The sequence below is a fragment of the Calypte anna genome, chromosome 25 (genome assembly GCF_003957555.1).
Source record: "Calypte anna isolate BGI_N300 chromosome 25, bCalAnn1_v1.p, whole genome shotgun sequence".
In the NCBI taxonomy this organism is placed as follows: Eukaryota; Metazoa; Chordata; class Aves; order Apodiformes; family Trochilidae; genus Calypte; species Calypte anna.
In genome coordinates, this window is record NC_044270.1 from 2,096,891 (window position 1) to 2,113,007 (window position 16,117).

General features: G+C 54.4%; 2 protein-coding genes across 3 annotated transcripts; both read left to right on the plus strand.

Annotated features, from left to right (window-relative positions):
- The first annotated feature begins 811 nt into the window (after positions 1 to 811).
- Positions 812 to 3,761, plus strand: RAB25 (RAB25, member RAS oncogene family). Its single transcript, XM_030465280.1, has 5 exons — positions 812 to 980; positions 1,652 to 1,847; positions 1,963 to 2,156; positions 2,261 to 2,341; positions 3,076 to 3,761. The coding sequence occupies exons 1-5, from the start codon at positions 941 to 943 to the stop codon at positions 3,195 to 3,197; spliced, it is 633 nt and encodes a 210-aa protein (XP_030321140.1). The 5' UTR covers positions 812 to 940; the 3' UTR covers positions 3,198 to 3,761.
- Positions 3,762 to 5,127: 1,366 nt separating this feature from the next.
- LOC103538303 (ras-related protein Rab-11A) lies at positions 5,128 to 10,509 on the plus strand. Of its 2 annotated transcripts, none has more exons than XM_008504640.2 (5): positions 5,128 to 5,206; positions 8,016 to 8,211; positions 9,257 to 9,450; positions 9,645 to 9,725; positions 10,322 to 10,509. In XM_008504640.2, exons 1-5 carry the CDS (start codon positions 5,167 to 5,169, stop codon positions 10,459 to 10,461), a joined length of 651 nt encoding a protein of 216 aa, XP_008502862.1. In that variant the 5' UTR covers positions 5,128 to 5,166; the 3' UTR covers positions 10,462 to 10,509. The 2 variants fall into 2 exon arrangements, with proteins under 2 accessions (XP_008502862.1, XP_030320886.1); XM_030465026.1 differs by having other exon boundaries at positions 10,345 to 10,470.
- The last annotated feature ends 5,608 nt before the right edge of the window (positions 10,510 to 16,117 follow it).

A 16,117-nucleotide genomic window follows, 5' to 3' on the forward strand; every position in this document is an offset into this window, starting at 1 on the left:
CTCGGTTGGAGCTGGGGAGGGGGGGAGAGGGAAAAAAGGGGGGGAGAGGGAAAAAGGGGAGGGAGGGGAAAAGGGAGGGGGAGAGAGGGAAAGGGGGGAGAGGGGAAAGGGGGGGGAGAGGGAAAAAGGGGGGGAGGGAAAAGGGGGTAGAGGGAAAAAGGGGGAGGAGGAGAGGGAAAAGGAGGGGGGAAGGGGAAAAGGAGGGGAGGAGAAGAAAAAAGGGAGGGGAAGAAAGGGGGGGAAGAAAAAGGGGTGGGGGAGAGGGAAAAGGAAGGAAGAGGGAAAAGGGGGAGGAGAAGGAAAAAGGGAGGGGGTGAGAGGGAAAAGGGGAAAGGAAAGGGGTGGGGGAGAGGGAAAAGGGAGAAGGAAAAAGGGGGGTGGCAGAGGGAAAAAGAAGGTGGGGAGAGGGAAAAGGAAAAGGAAGGGGGGAAGAGGGAAAAAGGGGGGGGGAGAGGGAAAAGGAAGGTGGGGAGAGGGGAAAGGAGGGGGGGAAAGGGGAAAGGGAGGGGGGGGCTGAGCCGGGACCTCTTCTGCTGCTCCCCTGGACTCGGCACTCAGGATCGGGCCCCGGCTCCTCCTCCTCCTCCTCTTCCTCCTCCTCCTCCTCCGCCCCGTGACGGTCCCAGGGGTGACATTTCCCAACCTGTCCAACCTGTACCGCGACAACCTCGGTCCCCACCCCTTCTGGACTCCATCGCTGGTGGCCCCGGTACCAACCCCCCCTCCCCCTCCTCCTTCCCCTCCTCCTCCTCCTCGACGGCCCCGACGGGTGCTTCTCCCACCTTCCTCTCCCCTTTTCCCCCCACCCCAGGGCCCCCCCCACCCCCCCGCTGCCTTCCGGACCCAAAGGAACCTTTGTCCCCTCCACCTCCTCCTCCTCCTCCCTGTCCCGTCCCCGAAATTTGGCAGCGGGAAGGAGGAAACCGGAGGTGGGAGAGAGATGGGAAGTGCCGAGGAGGATTATAACTTTGTCTTCAAGGGTGAGTCCTGGGATGGATGGGAAAAAACAGCCCCCCCCCCCCCCCAAAAAAAAAAAATTGGGGTGAAGGAGGAGGTTTTGGGGTGCTGGAGGGAGGAAATTGGGGTGCTCTTCCTCTCCCCCACCCACCTTGGGATCTGGGAGGGGGGGGTGGGCACTTTCCTCTGCTGTGTCCCTAAAAGTGAGGGCCATGGGGTCCATAGAGATTTGGGGTGACCCCCCCGGCCTCCCCCCCAAGGCACAGGCTGAGGGCATCAAAAAGATGGCATTTTGCTGGGGTGCCCTGGGTGGTGGCACAGGACACAGGGGGGGAGTGATTCCCATCACCTGGAATCCCTTGGGTGGGGGTGTCCTGCATCTCTTGGGGTGCTCCTGGCCGGGTCTTCCCTTGGGCAAGTGAGTGCCAGGCCTGGGTGGCCACCTCAGCACCTCACCAGTGTCCTTGTCCTGCTGGCTGGCACCCCCCAACCCCCCCCCCAGCAGATGGGGGGCTCAGCCCAGGGGTTCTGCTGTTCTCAAGGGATTCCTGGTGCTTGGTTGGAAGTTTTGGGACCTGGTGGGATGCAGGTGGCACGGGGGGAGCTTTAGGGTCCCTCCAAGCCATTCCATGATTCCTGAAGGTGTCCTGGTGCATCCCTCCCTCTCCTCAGCTGGAATCTTTCCTTTTTGCAGTTGTCCTGGTCGGGGAATCCGGGGTGGGGAAAACCAACCTGCTCTCCCGTTTCACCCGCAATGAGTTCAACCATGACAGCCGTACAACCATCGGCGTGGAATTCTCCACCCGGACCCTCCCCGTGGGAGATGCTGTGGTGAAGGCACAAATCTGGGATACAGCTGGGCTGGAGAGGTACCGAGCCATCACCTCTGCGTAAGGACACCTAAAATCCCCCCCCCAAAAAAACCCAAAAAGCCCTCAAAACCCTCATTTTGAGCCTCCTGAAGGGTGCCCGCAGGCTGAGGGTGATGGTGGGGGTGTCCCACAGGTATTACCGGGGGGCTGTGGGGGCCCTGGTGGTTTTTGACATCACCAAACACCAGAGCTATGACGTGGTGGCTCGTTGGCTGAAGGAACTCTACGACCACGCCGAGCCCAACGTTGTGGTGATGCTGGTGGGCAACAAATCCGACCTTGCCCAGGCTCGAGAGGTGCCCATGGAAGAGGCCAAAATGTTTGCAGGTAAAAAGGGGGGGAGGGGATGGGTTGGGGATCCCCCTGGCACCTCGAGGTGGAGCCTCGCCCCATCCTTTTTTGGGGGGAATCCCCCTGGTTTCTGGTTGCAGACAACAAGGGGCTCCTGTTCCTGGAGACCTCAGCTCTGGATTCTACCAACGTTGAGCAGGCATTCGAGACCATCCTGAAGGGTGGGTGAGTGGGTGCCCTGTGGGTGCCCCGTGGGTGCCCCGTGAGTGCTCCGTGGGTGCTGAAGGGTCCCAGGATGGGGGACACAGGGCTGTGGGGAGGAGGTGCAGCACCTTTAGGGTTGATTTTGGGGTTGTCTTGCTGGCTGGGGTGGTTTCCAGCCTCTGTTGTTGGGCGTTGGGTTTGGTTTCTTTTTTTTTTGTTTTTTTTTTTTATTGTTCCCTACCCACACCCTCTGGGTTTGTTCTCCTGGCCCTCAGGGCACCCCCCGGGGGTTTCTTTCCCCCCTCCCTTTAATCCCCATTTCCTTTCCTGCTGGGCTCAGCTCCTGACTCAGGCTGCAGCACCTGCAGAACCAGCCCGGGGGGAGTGGGGCAGGAATGTGGGGAGGTGTGGAGAGAAGTGCCATTCCCTGCCATTCCATGCCATCCCATGCCATCCTGTTCTATGCTGTGCCATCCCATTCCATCCCATCCCATCCCATCCCATCCCATCCCATCCCATGCTGTGCCGGGCTGCCCTCCCCAGCAGGGGGTGAGGTAACCCCAGGCTGGGAAGAGGGAATCTTCCAAGCTCAGGGAGTTCCCCAGGAGGCCCCTTGGGGACACAACCCCAAAGTGTCCCCCCTGGACTCATCCCCCCTATTCCATGGGGCTGCTGTGTCCCTGGAGGGCTCTGCCTGACACTCAGACACCTTTTGGGGGTTTATTTAATTTATCTTTATTTTTTTTTGCAGAGATCTTCCACAAGGTGCAGAGGCAGAAGCAGAGGAGCAGCCCAAGCCACACGGTGTCACTTGCCAGAGAGAGCCAGGTCCCAGCCCAGCTGGAGAAACGTCCCTGCTGTGTGGCACTCTGACCAACCTGGCACCTTGGGGACCCCCCCCCACAGCATTCTGGGTGCCACAGCTGGGTCTGCTGCTTTCCAGGATGGTGTCACCCCCCCCTTGTCCTGCTGCACAGGGGACCCAGCAGCCTGGACACTGCTCAGATCCTGCCATAAAGGATGAAAAGACCCAGAACCAGGAATTCTGCTCCATTTGGGTCTGGATCAGCATCACCACCAACCAGGGACCTCCCAACCCATCCCTAAGGGACTGAAATACCCCAAGAAGGGACCAGGAGGTTCTGGCCACCAACCCCAGGAGCTGTTCTGGGGTTGCCCTTGGGTTTGGTCCCTAAAAGCCCCTCTGCCTCTGGTTCCCTCTGCCCTTGGGTTTGGTCCCCTGGGACTGGATGTGGCTGTCCCCAAAAGTCCCCATCACCACCAGGGCCTGTCCTGGGATCATTCCCAACAAATTAACAACATCCCTGAGCCCAGGGGACAGAGGTGACAGCAGGACCCAGTGATTGTCCCTCTGAGGGGCCTGGGGGCAGCTCCCTGTCCAGCAGGGTGAAGCCATCATTAAAGGACTTGTGAAACACCAGGGTTGCTGCTCAGCTGGAATTCCTGCATATTTTGGGAGGCCATCCCTTGGTCCCCACCCCCAGGCCACGGAGCAGATCGTGGCCACCCCATCCAGGATGCCAAAATTCCCCTGCATCCCCTCCCCCCTTTCCCTGACCCCATCCCTCTGCTCCTGATGGTTTCTAGGGAATGGTGGGGATTTTGCCAGCCCAAAGCACCACTTAGGATCCCAGCAGCCCAGACTGCTTGGTATCTGAAGTCACCTTCAAGACCAGCTCATCCCATCCCAAACACCTCCCCCCAGCCCAGGGGGCTCCAAACCCCATCCAAACCTCCAACAATTCCAGGGATGGGGCAGCCACAGCTTCTGGGGGTGACCTGGGGCTCAGCACCCAAAGAATTTCTCCCTAAAACCTCCTCTCCATCTCCCCTCTTCCAGTCCCAAGTCCCTCCCCAGTTTTCCTGGAGCCCCTTCAGGCTCTGGAAGTTGCTCCAAGGTCTCCCTGGAGCTTTCCCTGCTCCCCCCTGATTTCCAAGGGGGAACGGGAGCCGTGGAGGATGAGGAGGGAGGATGAGGATGGGATGGGGTGAGGGGATGGAAGGAGAGCAAAAGAGAGGTCACCCTGGGGGTTGGATTTGTTCCTCCTGAAACTCCTCCCCCCCAAATCTTTGTCTCCTGAGATCCTCAAAGCCCAAAACTTGGAGCAGGGACCCCTCCCACAGCCCAGGGGGCTCCAAACCCCATCCAAACCTCCAACAATTCCATGGATGGGGCAACCACAGCTTCTGGGGGCAACCTGGGGCTCTGCACCCTCACCCCAAAGAACTTCCCCCCAAGATCTCCTCCCCATCTCCCCTCTTTCAGCCTGCACCTCTTTGTCCCCCCTCAGCCATTTCCCTGGAATGGGAAAATTCCTCTGTATTTTCCTGTTTTTTCCCGCAAGCCCACTTCCTCTTTCTCTTTATTTCCACACCCAGTGGGTGCCCCTGAGTGTCCCCACCTGTGACCCACGTGGCAGGTGGTGACTTTTACCTGCTGACACGCAGGACCCCCCAACACCACGCACCCCAAGTTCCCCAGGGCACCACCCACAACCCCCCCACACCCCCTTTTCCCTTTCCTTTCCTTTCCTTTCCTTTCCTTTCCTTTCCTTTCCTTTCCTTTCCTTTCCTCTCCTTTCCTTTCCTCTTTCCTTTCCTTTCCCTTCCTCCTCCTCCTCCTCCTCCTGTCCCTGCCCTTTACCTGCCCCAGGTGAGCACACCTGGCAGGTGACAGACACCCCGGGCCACCAATGGGGGAGGAGGAGGAAGGAGACTGAGCACCAATGGCCGGGAAGGATCTTAGCCCCTTGGCAGGGCTGGAGGAAGGCCGGAAATCCCAGTTGGCCCAGTTGGAGAGGAGGTTGCGGGAGTGGGGAAGATGCGGGGCAAGGAGGATGAGTACGATTATCTGTTTAAAGGTGGGTTCTGCCTCGGGACCGGGTCGGGTCGGAGCTGAGCGGAGTTGGGGTGCAGGGGTCCCCTCAGAGAGCAGCAGCCCGGGGATGGAGCTGGAAAATGGGGAATAACTGACAGGGATTGGGGTAAAATAAGGGACAGGGATTGGGGTAAAATAAGGGACAGGGATTGGGGTAAAATAACAAACAGGGATTGGGGTAAAATAAGAGACAGGGATTGGGGTAAAACTGACAGGGATTGGGGTAAAGAGGAAGCGCCTGGGGGTCTGGGGGGGGAAAGTTGGTCCTGGTGCCCCCCAGCGCCACGGGGGGGTTTGGATGTTTGGGTCTGGGGAGAGCAATCCCAAGAGGAAAAGCTGGGGATCCACCATCCCGAGGGGCCCTTGGAGGTGCCACCTGGGTTTTCCTGGCTGTGGAAGCTCAGGATCCCTATGGAGCATCCCTGTCCTGCCACCCCCCACACACCTGGTGTCAGGTGTCCCCTGGGACCTCGGCAATGTCCCAACCACCCCCCGGCAATAAAACCCCAGTACTGAGCTCACAGGGACTCAGCCCTGCCCCCAAAAAAGTCCCGGAATAATTCCAGGCACTGCCACAACTGGAGCCCCTGGCTCCTCAGACACCTCTGTCCAGGAAAATCCAGGAATTATTCTGGAATCTGGTGATGGGGGAAAAGTCTGACACTGGGATCTGTCCTGGGGAGAGGTGAGTGCTGCAGGCTTTGTGGTGTGGGAGCTGCAGGGCCCTGAGATGGCCCCAAGCATTAAGTGATGGAATCCCAAACTGGTTTGGGATGGAGGGACCTCAAAGCTCATCCAGTGCCACCCCTGCCATGGCCAGGGACCCCTTCCCTCAGCCCAGGGGGCTCCAAACCCCATCCAAACCCCCAACAATTCCAGGGATGGGGCAGCCACAGCTTCTGGGGGCAACCTGGGGCTCAGCACCCTCACCCCAAAGAATTTCTCCCTCCCCAGTTTCTCCTCTCCATCTCCCCTCTTCCAGTTCAAAGCCATTCCCTCTCATCCCATCCCTCCAGGCCCTTGTCCCAAGTCCATCCCCAGCTTTCATGGGGGAGGAAGCACTGGAAGGTGCTCCAAGGTCTCCCCAGAACCTTCTCCTCCTTCTCCTCCTCCTTCTCCTTTTCTCCTTCTCCTTTTCTCCTTCTCCTTTTCTCCCCCTCCTCCTCCTTCTTTTCCTTTTCCTTCTCCTTCTCCTTTTCTCCACCCTGAACACCCCCAACTCTCTCCCAGCCTCCAGAGCTGCTCCAACCCCTCCCAGCATCTCCAGGATCTCCTCTGGATCAGCTCCAAGACCTCCCTCTCCTCCTCCTGCTCAGGTCACGCTGTTCTCCGAAGGGATCCTGCAGGAGGATCAGGAGAGGTCAGCTCAGCTCTAGGCTCTGCATTCCCTTCCTTGGCCTTGTGGTGGTCTCTGGAGTCCTTCAAAAAAAAAAAAATTAAATTAAATACAAAGCAGAGAACTCAGTTTTTAACTCTGGATCTGCACAGCAAAGTCCAAGGGAGAGGTAAAGTTTCAGGGCTGCCTCTCCAAAGGTTCTGCTGGGATCAGCTCCTTCTCTCCTGGAGAAACAAGAGATGCTCCTGGTTCCTCCTGGTTCCAGGCAGCCTTCTCCCGATTTTCCCCCCAGCTGGGAGGTTCCTTCTCCTATCCCAAAGCACGATGCAAATTTCCGAGCTGCTCAGCGGGAGCTCTGGGTCCTGTTTGGACCTGAACCCGAGAGCATGGGGGCTCCTCGGACCTTTCTTTGGGTCCGTGTGTGGCTCTGCTCCTCCTCCCTCTCCCAAAGGTTTTCCAAAGGGTTTTGCATCCCAATGCTTTTCTGGGAGAAGGAGAAAGAGGAGGAGAAGGAAAAGGAGGAGAAGGAATAACGAGGAGAAGGAGAAGGAAAAGAAGGAAAAGGAGGAGGAGGAGAAGGAGATAAAGGAGAAGGAGAAGGAGAAGGAGAAGGAGAAGGAGAAGGAGAAGGAGAAGGAGAAGGAGAAGGAGAAGGAGAAGGAGAAGGAGAAGAAGGTTCTATTGGGGAGAAATGTTCTCCCCCCAAACTTGGTCCCAATGGGAGTGAGCTGAGGGAAACTGGAATGCACCTGGAAAAAGGAGCAGCAGAGGAATGAAAGAAATTTTTTAAATAAATAAATAAATAAAAAATTAAATCAAGATCTTGTTGAGTCAGAAGCTCAACAAACTTGATAGGGGAGCCTTGTGCTAAAGCCTCTCCAGAGCCTGTTGCACCAGATTTTACAGGCCTGGGACAGGCAAAAAATGCACTTGAGTCACCCACACCCAGGGACTTCCCATCTCCAGCTGGACCAGTAGCAGCAGGAGGAGGAGGAAAAGGAGGAAGAGGAAGAGGAGGAGGAGAAGGAGGAGGAGGAAGATGCTTCCTTCCAGACCATGTCTTTAAGTCCAGCTCCATCCCCTCAGGGTTGGAGCTTGGGCTGAAAATGAGAGGTTGAGCTGTGCCTGGTTATCCCTACCCACCTCCTGGTTTGGGGTTTCTGCTCATTTTGGGATCATTGGTGCATCCAGTGCCTCCCCATTCCTGGTGGTGCTTGGAAGGAAACGCCTGGAATCTTCCAGGTGGTGGCAGGGAATTTTCTGGAGGGATAACTCCAGGTAGCTGGGATGGCACTGGGATGAGTGGAGGTGACAGTCCTGCTCCTCAGCTTTTCCATGGATGAATTGGGATCTAGGAGAGATCTCCTGGCCCTGCCAGGCTGGGAATCTGCTGGGGATGTGGGAATTGGGATGGGGTTGGTTTTGCTGCTGACATTTTCCTCTTGTCCCCTTCCAGTTGTGCTCATCGGGGACTCTGGGGTGGGGAAGAGCAACCTCCTGTCCCGTTTCACCCGGAACGAGTTCAACCTGGAGAGCAAGAGCACCATCGGGGTGGAATTTGCCACCAGGAGCATCCAGGTGGACAACAAAACCGTGAAAGCTCAGATCTGGGACACGGCTGGGCAGGAGCGGTACCGAGCCATCACCTCGGCGTGAGTCCCCTTCCCACCCTCCTCAGGGTCCCTCACCCTGAAAATGTCACCACCAAGAGTGAATGGGGCTGATCCAGTTGGTGGCCGGTCACCAGTGGTGTCCCTCAGGGATCAGTGTTGGGCCCAGTGCTGTTCAAAAAAAAAAAAAAAAACCTGTGGATCAGCCAGGAGCTCTCTGTGCTGGGTCAGGAACTGCTGGAGGCCCCCAGAGAGTGGTGCTGAACGGGGCTGCCTCAAAATGGCGACTGTGGTGTCCAAAATGGCGGCCGTGGTGTCCCCCAGGGATCAGTGTTGGGCCCAGTGCTGTTCAATGTCTTTAGTGATGATTTAGATGAGGGGATTGAGTCCACAATTAATAAATTCACAGATGACACCAAGCTGGGGGGGGAGTGTGGATCAGCTGGAAGGCAGGAGGGCTCTGCAGAGGGACCTGGAGAGGTTGGAGAGTTGGGATGATCCCAAGGGGATGAGGTTCAAGATTCTAAGTGCCGGGTCCTGCACTTTGGCCACAACAACCCCATGGGGAGCTCCAGGCTGGGCACAGAGTGGCAGAAAGGGAGCTGGGAGTCTGGATTGCCAGGAAGCTGAAGCGGAGGCAGCAGTGTGCCCAGGTGGCCAAGAAGGCCAGACAAAGTCCAGGCTGGAATTCTGGGAGCAGTTGGGATCTGGAGGCAGGAACAGAGGGATTCAGGCTGCAGGGAGCAGGAGCACAGGCAGAGGAATAGATGGAACAGGGAGAGGGGAAGAAAGGGAAGCAGGAAAAAGGGTTTGAGCCTGGTGATCCCTCCAATTTATCCTGAGGATGAGGTGGATGGGATGGAATCCTCTGTTGGGTCAATTTGGTCATTTCTTTTGTCTGTTCCTCCCCAAAGGAGGGTTCCAGGTGGGACCTTTTTACTCCTTTCCTCCTTCCAGAGGACAAAACGTTCCTCAGTGTCCCTGGCTCTGCATCCCAGCCTCCAGCTGGAACTTTAACTCTGGAAGCAGACATTTCCTGAGGAGCAGTGCTGTCACTTTGTCCCCTCGGTGTGTCCTCATCCCCCAGGTACTACCGGGGGGCAGTGGGAGCCCTCCTGGTCTATGACATTGCCAAGTACCTGAGCTACGAGAACGCCGAGCGGTGGCTGAAGGAGCTGCAGGACCACGCGGATGCCAACATCGTCATCATGCTGGTGGGCAACAAAAGTGACCTCAGGCACCTCAGGGCTGTGCCCACCGACGAGGCCAGGAGCTTTGCAGGTATCTCCTTCCCTCCCCCCGTCATTTCCCTGCCCCTTTTCCCACCTTTCCCAAGGCAGCTGAAGCTGTTGGAAGCTCCTCTTGTCCTTGCAGAGAAGAACGGGCTCTCCCCCCATCCTCTCCCTCCTCCCATCATTTCCCTGCCCCTTTTCCCACCCTTCCCAAGGTGTTGGAAGCTCCTCTTGTCCTTGCAGAGAAGAACGGGCTCTCCTTCCTCGAGACCTCAGCTCTGGATTCTACCAACGTGGAGATGGCTTTCCACAACATCCTGACAGGTAAAAAGCAAGAAGGAAAAGTGGGAAAAGGGGATGTTGAGGTGGTTCCAGGCATTCGGTGCTCCCAGGACCATGCTGGGGAGATGTTGGGGGTGGGTGCTGCTCCCCATTGGGGGGGGGGTGATGGGGGATTTGGCACCTTGTGAGCTGGGTGTTGGGCTAGGGATGGATCCTCCTCTGGATTTATGGAGTTGAGAGGAGGCCCTGGAGCAGCTCTGGAGCCAAGGGGAGAAAGTTGGGATGGATCCAATGGGGAGACCTTGGAGCATCTTCCAGTGCCTGAAGGGGATCCAGGAAAACTGGGGAGGGATTTGGGACAAGGGCCTGGAGGGATGGGATGAGAGGGAATGGCTTTGAACTGGAAGAGGGGAGATTGAGAGGAGAAACTGGGGAGAAATTATTTGGGGTGAGGGTGCTGAGCCCCAGGTTGCCCCCAGAAGCTGTGGCTGCCCCATCCCTGGAATTGTTGGAGGTTTGGATGGGGTTTGGAGGAAGCTGGGCTGGGGGGAGGTGTCCCTGCTGAACTTTAAGCTTCCCTCAGGTCCAACCATCCCACATTTTGCTGCTCTTTCCCCCTTTTCCCTCCCTTTTCCCAGAGATTTACCGCATTGTCTCCCAGAGGCAGATCACGGGGCAACCAGAACCTGAATTTGGCCCCGGCACAACCATCGAGCCCATCCGGGTGCTGCCCACCCAGCAGGAGAGCAGGCAGACCCCCTGCTGCCAGAACATCTGAGACCCCCCCCAAAAAGACCCCCAAAAAATACCCCAGGATTCCCACCCCCCCACCCATCCCACGGTGGCCTCGTGTTCCTCACCTCTCCCCCACCCAGGGCAGGATGGGGCTGGGGGCTGCTCAGCACCATCCCCCCCTTTGTTTTTTTTGGGGGGGGGGGATGCCCAGAAAGGGGGGGGGGGGGGGGGGGGAAAGCATCACCCTTCTCTCCATGGGATTTGAGGGGTGGGGGGAAGCATCACCCTCCTCAATGGGATTTTAGAGGGGGGGAAAGCATCATCCTCCTCTTCATGGGATTTTGGGGGGGGGGGGGGAAAGCATCACCCTTCTGTAGCGGGAAGAGCCTTTCTTGCTCCAGAGGCTCAACGAGCTGCTGGCCTCTCCATGCCTCGCACCAGAGTGAGCTGAGGTCTTTGTGGGTGTGTGTCCCACCTTTATTGGCCCCCTGGTCTTGCTCATGCCCAATAGGGGCCTGTCCTAATCAGGCACAGGTGGACTCACACCCACTCACTGGCAATTCGAGGCACCTGGTTTATCTTATTTCTCTACACCCTTCTCTCCATGGGATTTTAAGGGGGGGGAGGCATCACCCTCCTCTCCATGGGATTTTCCTCCTTTCCATGGGATTTTAGGGGGGGGGAGGCACCACCCTCCTCTCCATGGGATTATCTGGAGCAGGGATTTTGCCTCAGGGTGGAATTTCTTGGTGAAATGGGAATTTGGGTCCAAATCCTCCCTCCCCTTCTCACCCCCCCCCTAATAAAGCTGCTGCTGGAGGCTTGGTCTCTCCCAGGGTTTTCCCTTTGGGATTGGGAAGTGTCAATCCCAACCCCTCAGAGTCTGGAGCATCCGCCAGGGCCTGGAAGAGGGATGGAAAATGGGAAAGGAGGAGGAGGAGGGAGTGGAACCCGGGTGGGATCCTTGGGGGAGGTTTTTGGGAATTTGGGGAATTCAGGCACGGAGAGAGAGGTCAGATCCTGCTGGAGCAGCAGGGACCAACGTGGGGGTGCTGAGGGGCTACCAGTCCCTTTGGGGTTGAGGTTGCCCCTTTAGGGTTCAGGTTGCCCCTTTAGGGTTGAGTTTGCCCCTCTGGGCTTGAGCTTGCCCCTTTTCCCGGTTTTCCAGCAACCTGGTCTAGCAGGAGGTGTCCCTGGAATGTGGGGGGGTTGGGATTGGATGAGTTTTCCTCATTCCCTGGAAATGAAGAACGAGAAATAACGGAATGGGAATTTCTTTGGGAAGGGAGGAGGGAGGTGGAAGCTCCTGGATTTGGGGTCCTGTCCTGGGTTTTTTTTGCTGGAATGAAACCCACGGAAGTTGGCTGGAGGTGGGAAAGCCAAGTGGGAGACCTGGAAAAGTGGGAAAAGGAGGGGGGAGCCCCAGAACCCCCCCAAAACTGAAGTGGGGAGGGAAAGAAGGAGCAGAGAGCCGAGTTTAAGTAATAATACTTTAATAAAATTAAGTTCTGCCTGTAATTTAGCACATTTAATACATTAACCCTTTCCCTTCTTTGTTCTCTACAAGTTGTGCAACATCATTATTTTCTTTTTTTTTTATTTAATTGGTTTTTTTTCCTTCTCCCCTCACACTATAAACCTCAGACACCGAGCCTAACGCTACCTCTAGGTTCCGTTTTATCTGTCTCAGGCCCTTGAGTTTTGATTTTTGTCTTCTTTTTGCTTTATTTTGAATATTTTGTGATTTTTTTTTTCGCGTTGCGCTGGAGAGATTAAAAAAAAAACAAAAGACCTGGATGGACCCCACGTGCTTGGTTTCCAAGAGGAACAATTCCCAACTAGGGATTTCCTGGGATGGTCAAAGAAAAGAGAGAGAAAAAAAAATAGCAAAGACAAAAAGATTGGGAATGGACTTGAAATGGCCACAAAGTCCAAAGGGAATTCTGGGGCTGGCTGGCTCAGCAGGAGGGTGGGAAAAGCATGGATAGCACCTGGATCCATGGAAAAGGATGGGGTGATAGCACCTGGATCCATGGAAAAGGAGGAGGTGATAGCACCTGGATCCATGGAACAGGATGATAGGACCTGGATCCATGGAAAAGGACACAGTGGTAACACCTGGATCCAAGGAAAAGGACAAGGTGATAGCACCTGGATCCATGGAACAGGATGGGGTGATAGCACCTGGATCCATGGAGCAAGATGATAGCACCTGGATCCATGGAAAAGGAGGAGGTGATAGCACCCAGATCCATGGAATGGGATGATAGGACCTGGATCCATGGAAAAGGACACAGTGGTAGCACTTGGATCCATGGAAAAAGATGAGGTGATAGCACCTGGATCCATGGAACAGAATGGGGTGATAGCACCTGGATCCAAGGAAAAGGACAAGGTGACAGCACCCAGATCCACGGAGCGGGATGACAGCACCTGGATCCATGGAAAAGGACACAGTGGTAACACCCAGATCCAAGGAACAGGATGATAGGACCTGGATTCGTGGAAAAGGATGAGGTGATAGCACCCAGATCCATGGAATGGGATGATAGGACCTGGATCCATGGAAAAGGACACAGTGGTAGCACCTGGATCCATGGAGAAGGATGATAGCACCTGGATCCATGGATCAATCCCGTGGGAAAGCAGATCCACAAGAACTTTTCCAGCATTTTGGAGCCAGGATGAGACAAAGCCAAGGTGGGGCTGGTCAAGGGCTGGGGGGGTCCCTGCTCCCAGATTCCATGGAAAATCCCAGCAGGAATGCCGAGGCCTCTGGGGGGGAGCATCCCTGGGGATTTTGGGGCATCCCTAGGGATTTCCCTGCTGGTTTGAGCTGGGTCAGTGCTGCCTGCTTGGGATTGAGGAGCAAATCCTCAACTTGCCAAAAAAAAGGGAGGAAATCCTCAACTTGGAAAAAAAGGAGGAAAATCCTCAAATTGGAAAAAGAGGAGGAAATCCTCAACTTGGAAAAAAAAAGGAGCAAATTCCCAACTTGCAAAACCAGGATCCAGCCCCTAAGTAAATTTTTTCCCCCTTTTTTCCTTTTTTTTTTCCTGATGATCTTGAAAGAAAAAAAAAAAAGGGAGAAAATAATAATAAAAAAGGGATTAATTTTTTTTGTTTGTTTGTTTCTTCCCCCCTGCACAGACTCTGGTGGAAAAACTCCAGGGATTTGACGTTCCTGTCACTTTCCAGGTTTTTTTCCACCCTTCTGCCAGCAGAAAACGACTCAGGAATTTCTGCAGTGTGGGAAAACCCCTGATTCAAATCCAGATATTGCTCCTTAATTTTTTTTTATTTTTTTTTTTGGGAAGAACCAGCCCATCTTGGCTCCATCTTGGAGCAAGTTGCTCTAAAGTGCATCCACTCCCCAGTCCTGGGCATCACTTGGACAACGTCAACCACGGACTCGGCTTCAAGTATCCCAAAAAAATGCCAAAAAAACGAAAAAATGAGGTAAAACCAAAGCAGAAAGAGCAAACAGGCTGCCCCTCCCCCACCCCTGGGAAGCTTGGATCCCATCAAAGCCTTTGGAATGTACTGGGAGATGGCACATCCTGAGACTGGGATGGATCCCAGCTTCCCAAGGATGGGATTGATTCCCAAGAGTGGGATTGACCCCAGCTTCCCAAGAGTGGGATGGATCCCATCTTCCCAAGAAGGGGATTGATCCCAGCTCCCCAAGAGTGGGATTGACCCCAGCATCCCAAGAATGGGATTGATCCCAACTTCCCAAGAGTGGGATGGATCCCATCTTCCCAGTTCCCCTGGGGTGACCTCAGCTTCACAGTGCTAAATGCAGGAATGGGATGAGAACTTCTCCTCATTCCCTGTCCTAAGATTTTCCATGGCTTTGCTTTAGGAATGCTGGTGAGTGCCCCCCCCTGCCAGGAGAGAGCCTCGAAGGCTTTTGGGATCCTTAAGGATGCTCCTGAGCTTCAGGACATCCCAGGATTTGACTCTGGCTGAGCCACCCAAGAGAGGAGAAGGAGGGAAAGAAAACCCCAAAAGGTAAAAACCTTTTGAGGGAGTTTTCCTGGCAAAGGAAACCCTTGCTGGGTTCTTTTTGGGGTGAAAACGGGGATTTGGGGGCAGCAAAAAGCAGTCACCCCAGGTGTCAACCCAAGGACAAGCCCCACCAGTAGCAGACCAGTAACAGACCAGTAACAGATCAGTTTCTCCCCGGGCCATCCCATTGCCCCCTCTGCAGACCCCAGTGCCCAGCACCGGCTCACAGCACCCTCCTTTTCCTTTTTTTTCACCCCAAATCCCAGGTGCCACCCTACACCCATCACCTTCCAGAGGGAGCAGAAGCAAAATCCAAGGATTCATGGGTGCCACAACCCCCGGGGAAGGATCCTCCCCAACCCCCCCTCCCCAAACCTCGGGTCCAACAGAAACTTTTGTAAATATTCCCCCCCCAAAGCTGATTTGAGGCCGAGCAAGAACTTTGGGAAGGGGAAAACCACCCCATGAAAAACCTGGAAGTTGCTCCAGGAGCCGGATCCCAAAGGCGCACATCCATCCCTACCCCCCCTCTCTTTTCCCGGCAGGTAGAGGGAGAACCAAAGCACCAAATATTTTTCCAAACCAGCCCAAAAGCAGGGGAAAAAAACAGGGAACAAAGCAACCTTAATGCCCAGCTCCAGGGGCAGAAAGTTTGGGATAGCCCTGGGCCAGCCCTGGCCCTTCCAGCTCTGTCCGTCACCTTACAGAGGGGACTTGGATCCAATTTTCCTTCCCAGTTGGGAATAATCCCACCAGTCCCTCAGCAGGACCTCCCGACCCTGGGGAAAAATCCTAAAAGAGCCCAAGAAAAGTAACAGCAAGTCTGGATTTTTTGTGGGTTTTTTGGGTTTTTTCCACGAAATTTCAGGCTTCCAGCACAAGGCCGGGGACCAGGCCGAGGCCTAAAGGCCTAAAACTTCCTTCTTTTGTTCACTGACCAGCCAAATCTTTCTCTTTTTCTTAAAAAAAGCAACGTAAAAACCCCAAACCGTATCTTTTTAAAAAAATACATATTATTAGATCCCTTTGTTTTTTTTTTTTGTTTCCGCCTCTATAAAAATAACTCCAGGCCTCTGATTGACAGAAGGTACCAGTGGGTGCCCTGTTCTCATCTCAGGCTTTTGTTCCCTTCTTTGTTGGCTTCAGAAAAATAGTACCAAAAAAAAAATTTAAAAAGAAATGGGATTTTTAGGGATTAAAAATGAGAGCTGACCTTGTTTATAAGTTTCTTTTACATTCTGCTCTGTCTGGGATCACTTGGATCTACTATAGATTAAACCATATGGATAGCATCTACTATTTGAGCTAGTTAATTTTCTTTTAATCTTTACTCTAGGATTATATGAAATAAATTTGAGTGTTTATTATTATTATTATTATTAATTTTTTTCTTTTTTTTTTTTAATACCCATCAACTCAAACTTTTTTTTTTTCTTCTCCTTTTTGGTTAAAAACGAACAAACAGAAAAAAGAAAAATAATAAGAATAAATCTCTTTTTTTTTTTTTTTTTTTTTTTAAATGCTTCTTTGAAAGGCAACAGAGCAGAAGCATCTCCCACCTCCCCTCTGCTTGGGGAAGGGGAGCAGGACAAGGGCTTCAAGGAGGAGCTTGGGGGCTGCTCCTGGACGGGGGGGGGAAACGAGAAAAAAAAAAAAAATCTCTGCAAACCACTCCAGAGCTGAGCACG

Excerpts from the sequence above, each read along its gene's own strand:
- RAB25 (XM_030465280.1), top strand. The coding sequence starts at position 941 with ATGGGAAGTGCCGAGGAGGATTATAACTTTGTCTTCAAGG. Across the intron at positions 981-1,651 it reads TTATAACTTTGTCTTCAAGG|TTGTCCTGGTCGGGGAATCC; the intron begins GTGAGTCCTGGG and ends TCCTTTTTGCAG. Across the intron at positions 2,342-3,075 it reads ATTCGAGACCATCCTGAAGG|AGATCTTCCACAAGGTGCAG; the intron begins GTGGGTGAGTGG and ends TTTTTTTTGCAG.
- LOC103538303 (XM_008504640.2), top strand. The coding sequence starts at position 5,167 with ATGCGGGGCAAGGAGGATGAGTACGATTATCTGTTTAAAG. Across the intron at positions 9,451-9,644 it reads CGAGGCCAGGAGCTTTGCAG|AGAAGAACGGGCTCTCCTTC; the intron begins GTATCTCCTTCC and ends TTGTCCTTGCAG. Across the intron at positions 9,726-10,321 it reads TTTCCACAACATCCTGACAG|AGATTTACCGCATTGTCTCC; the intron begins GTAAAAAGCAAG and ends CCCTTTTCCCAG.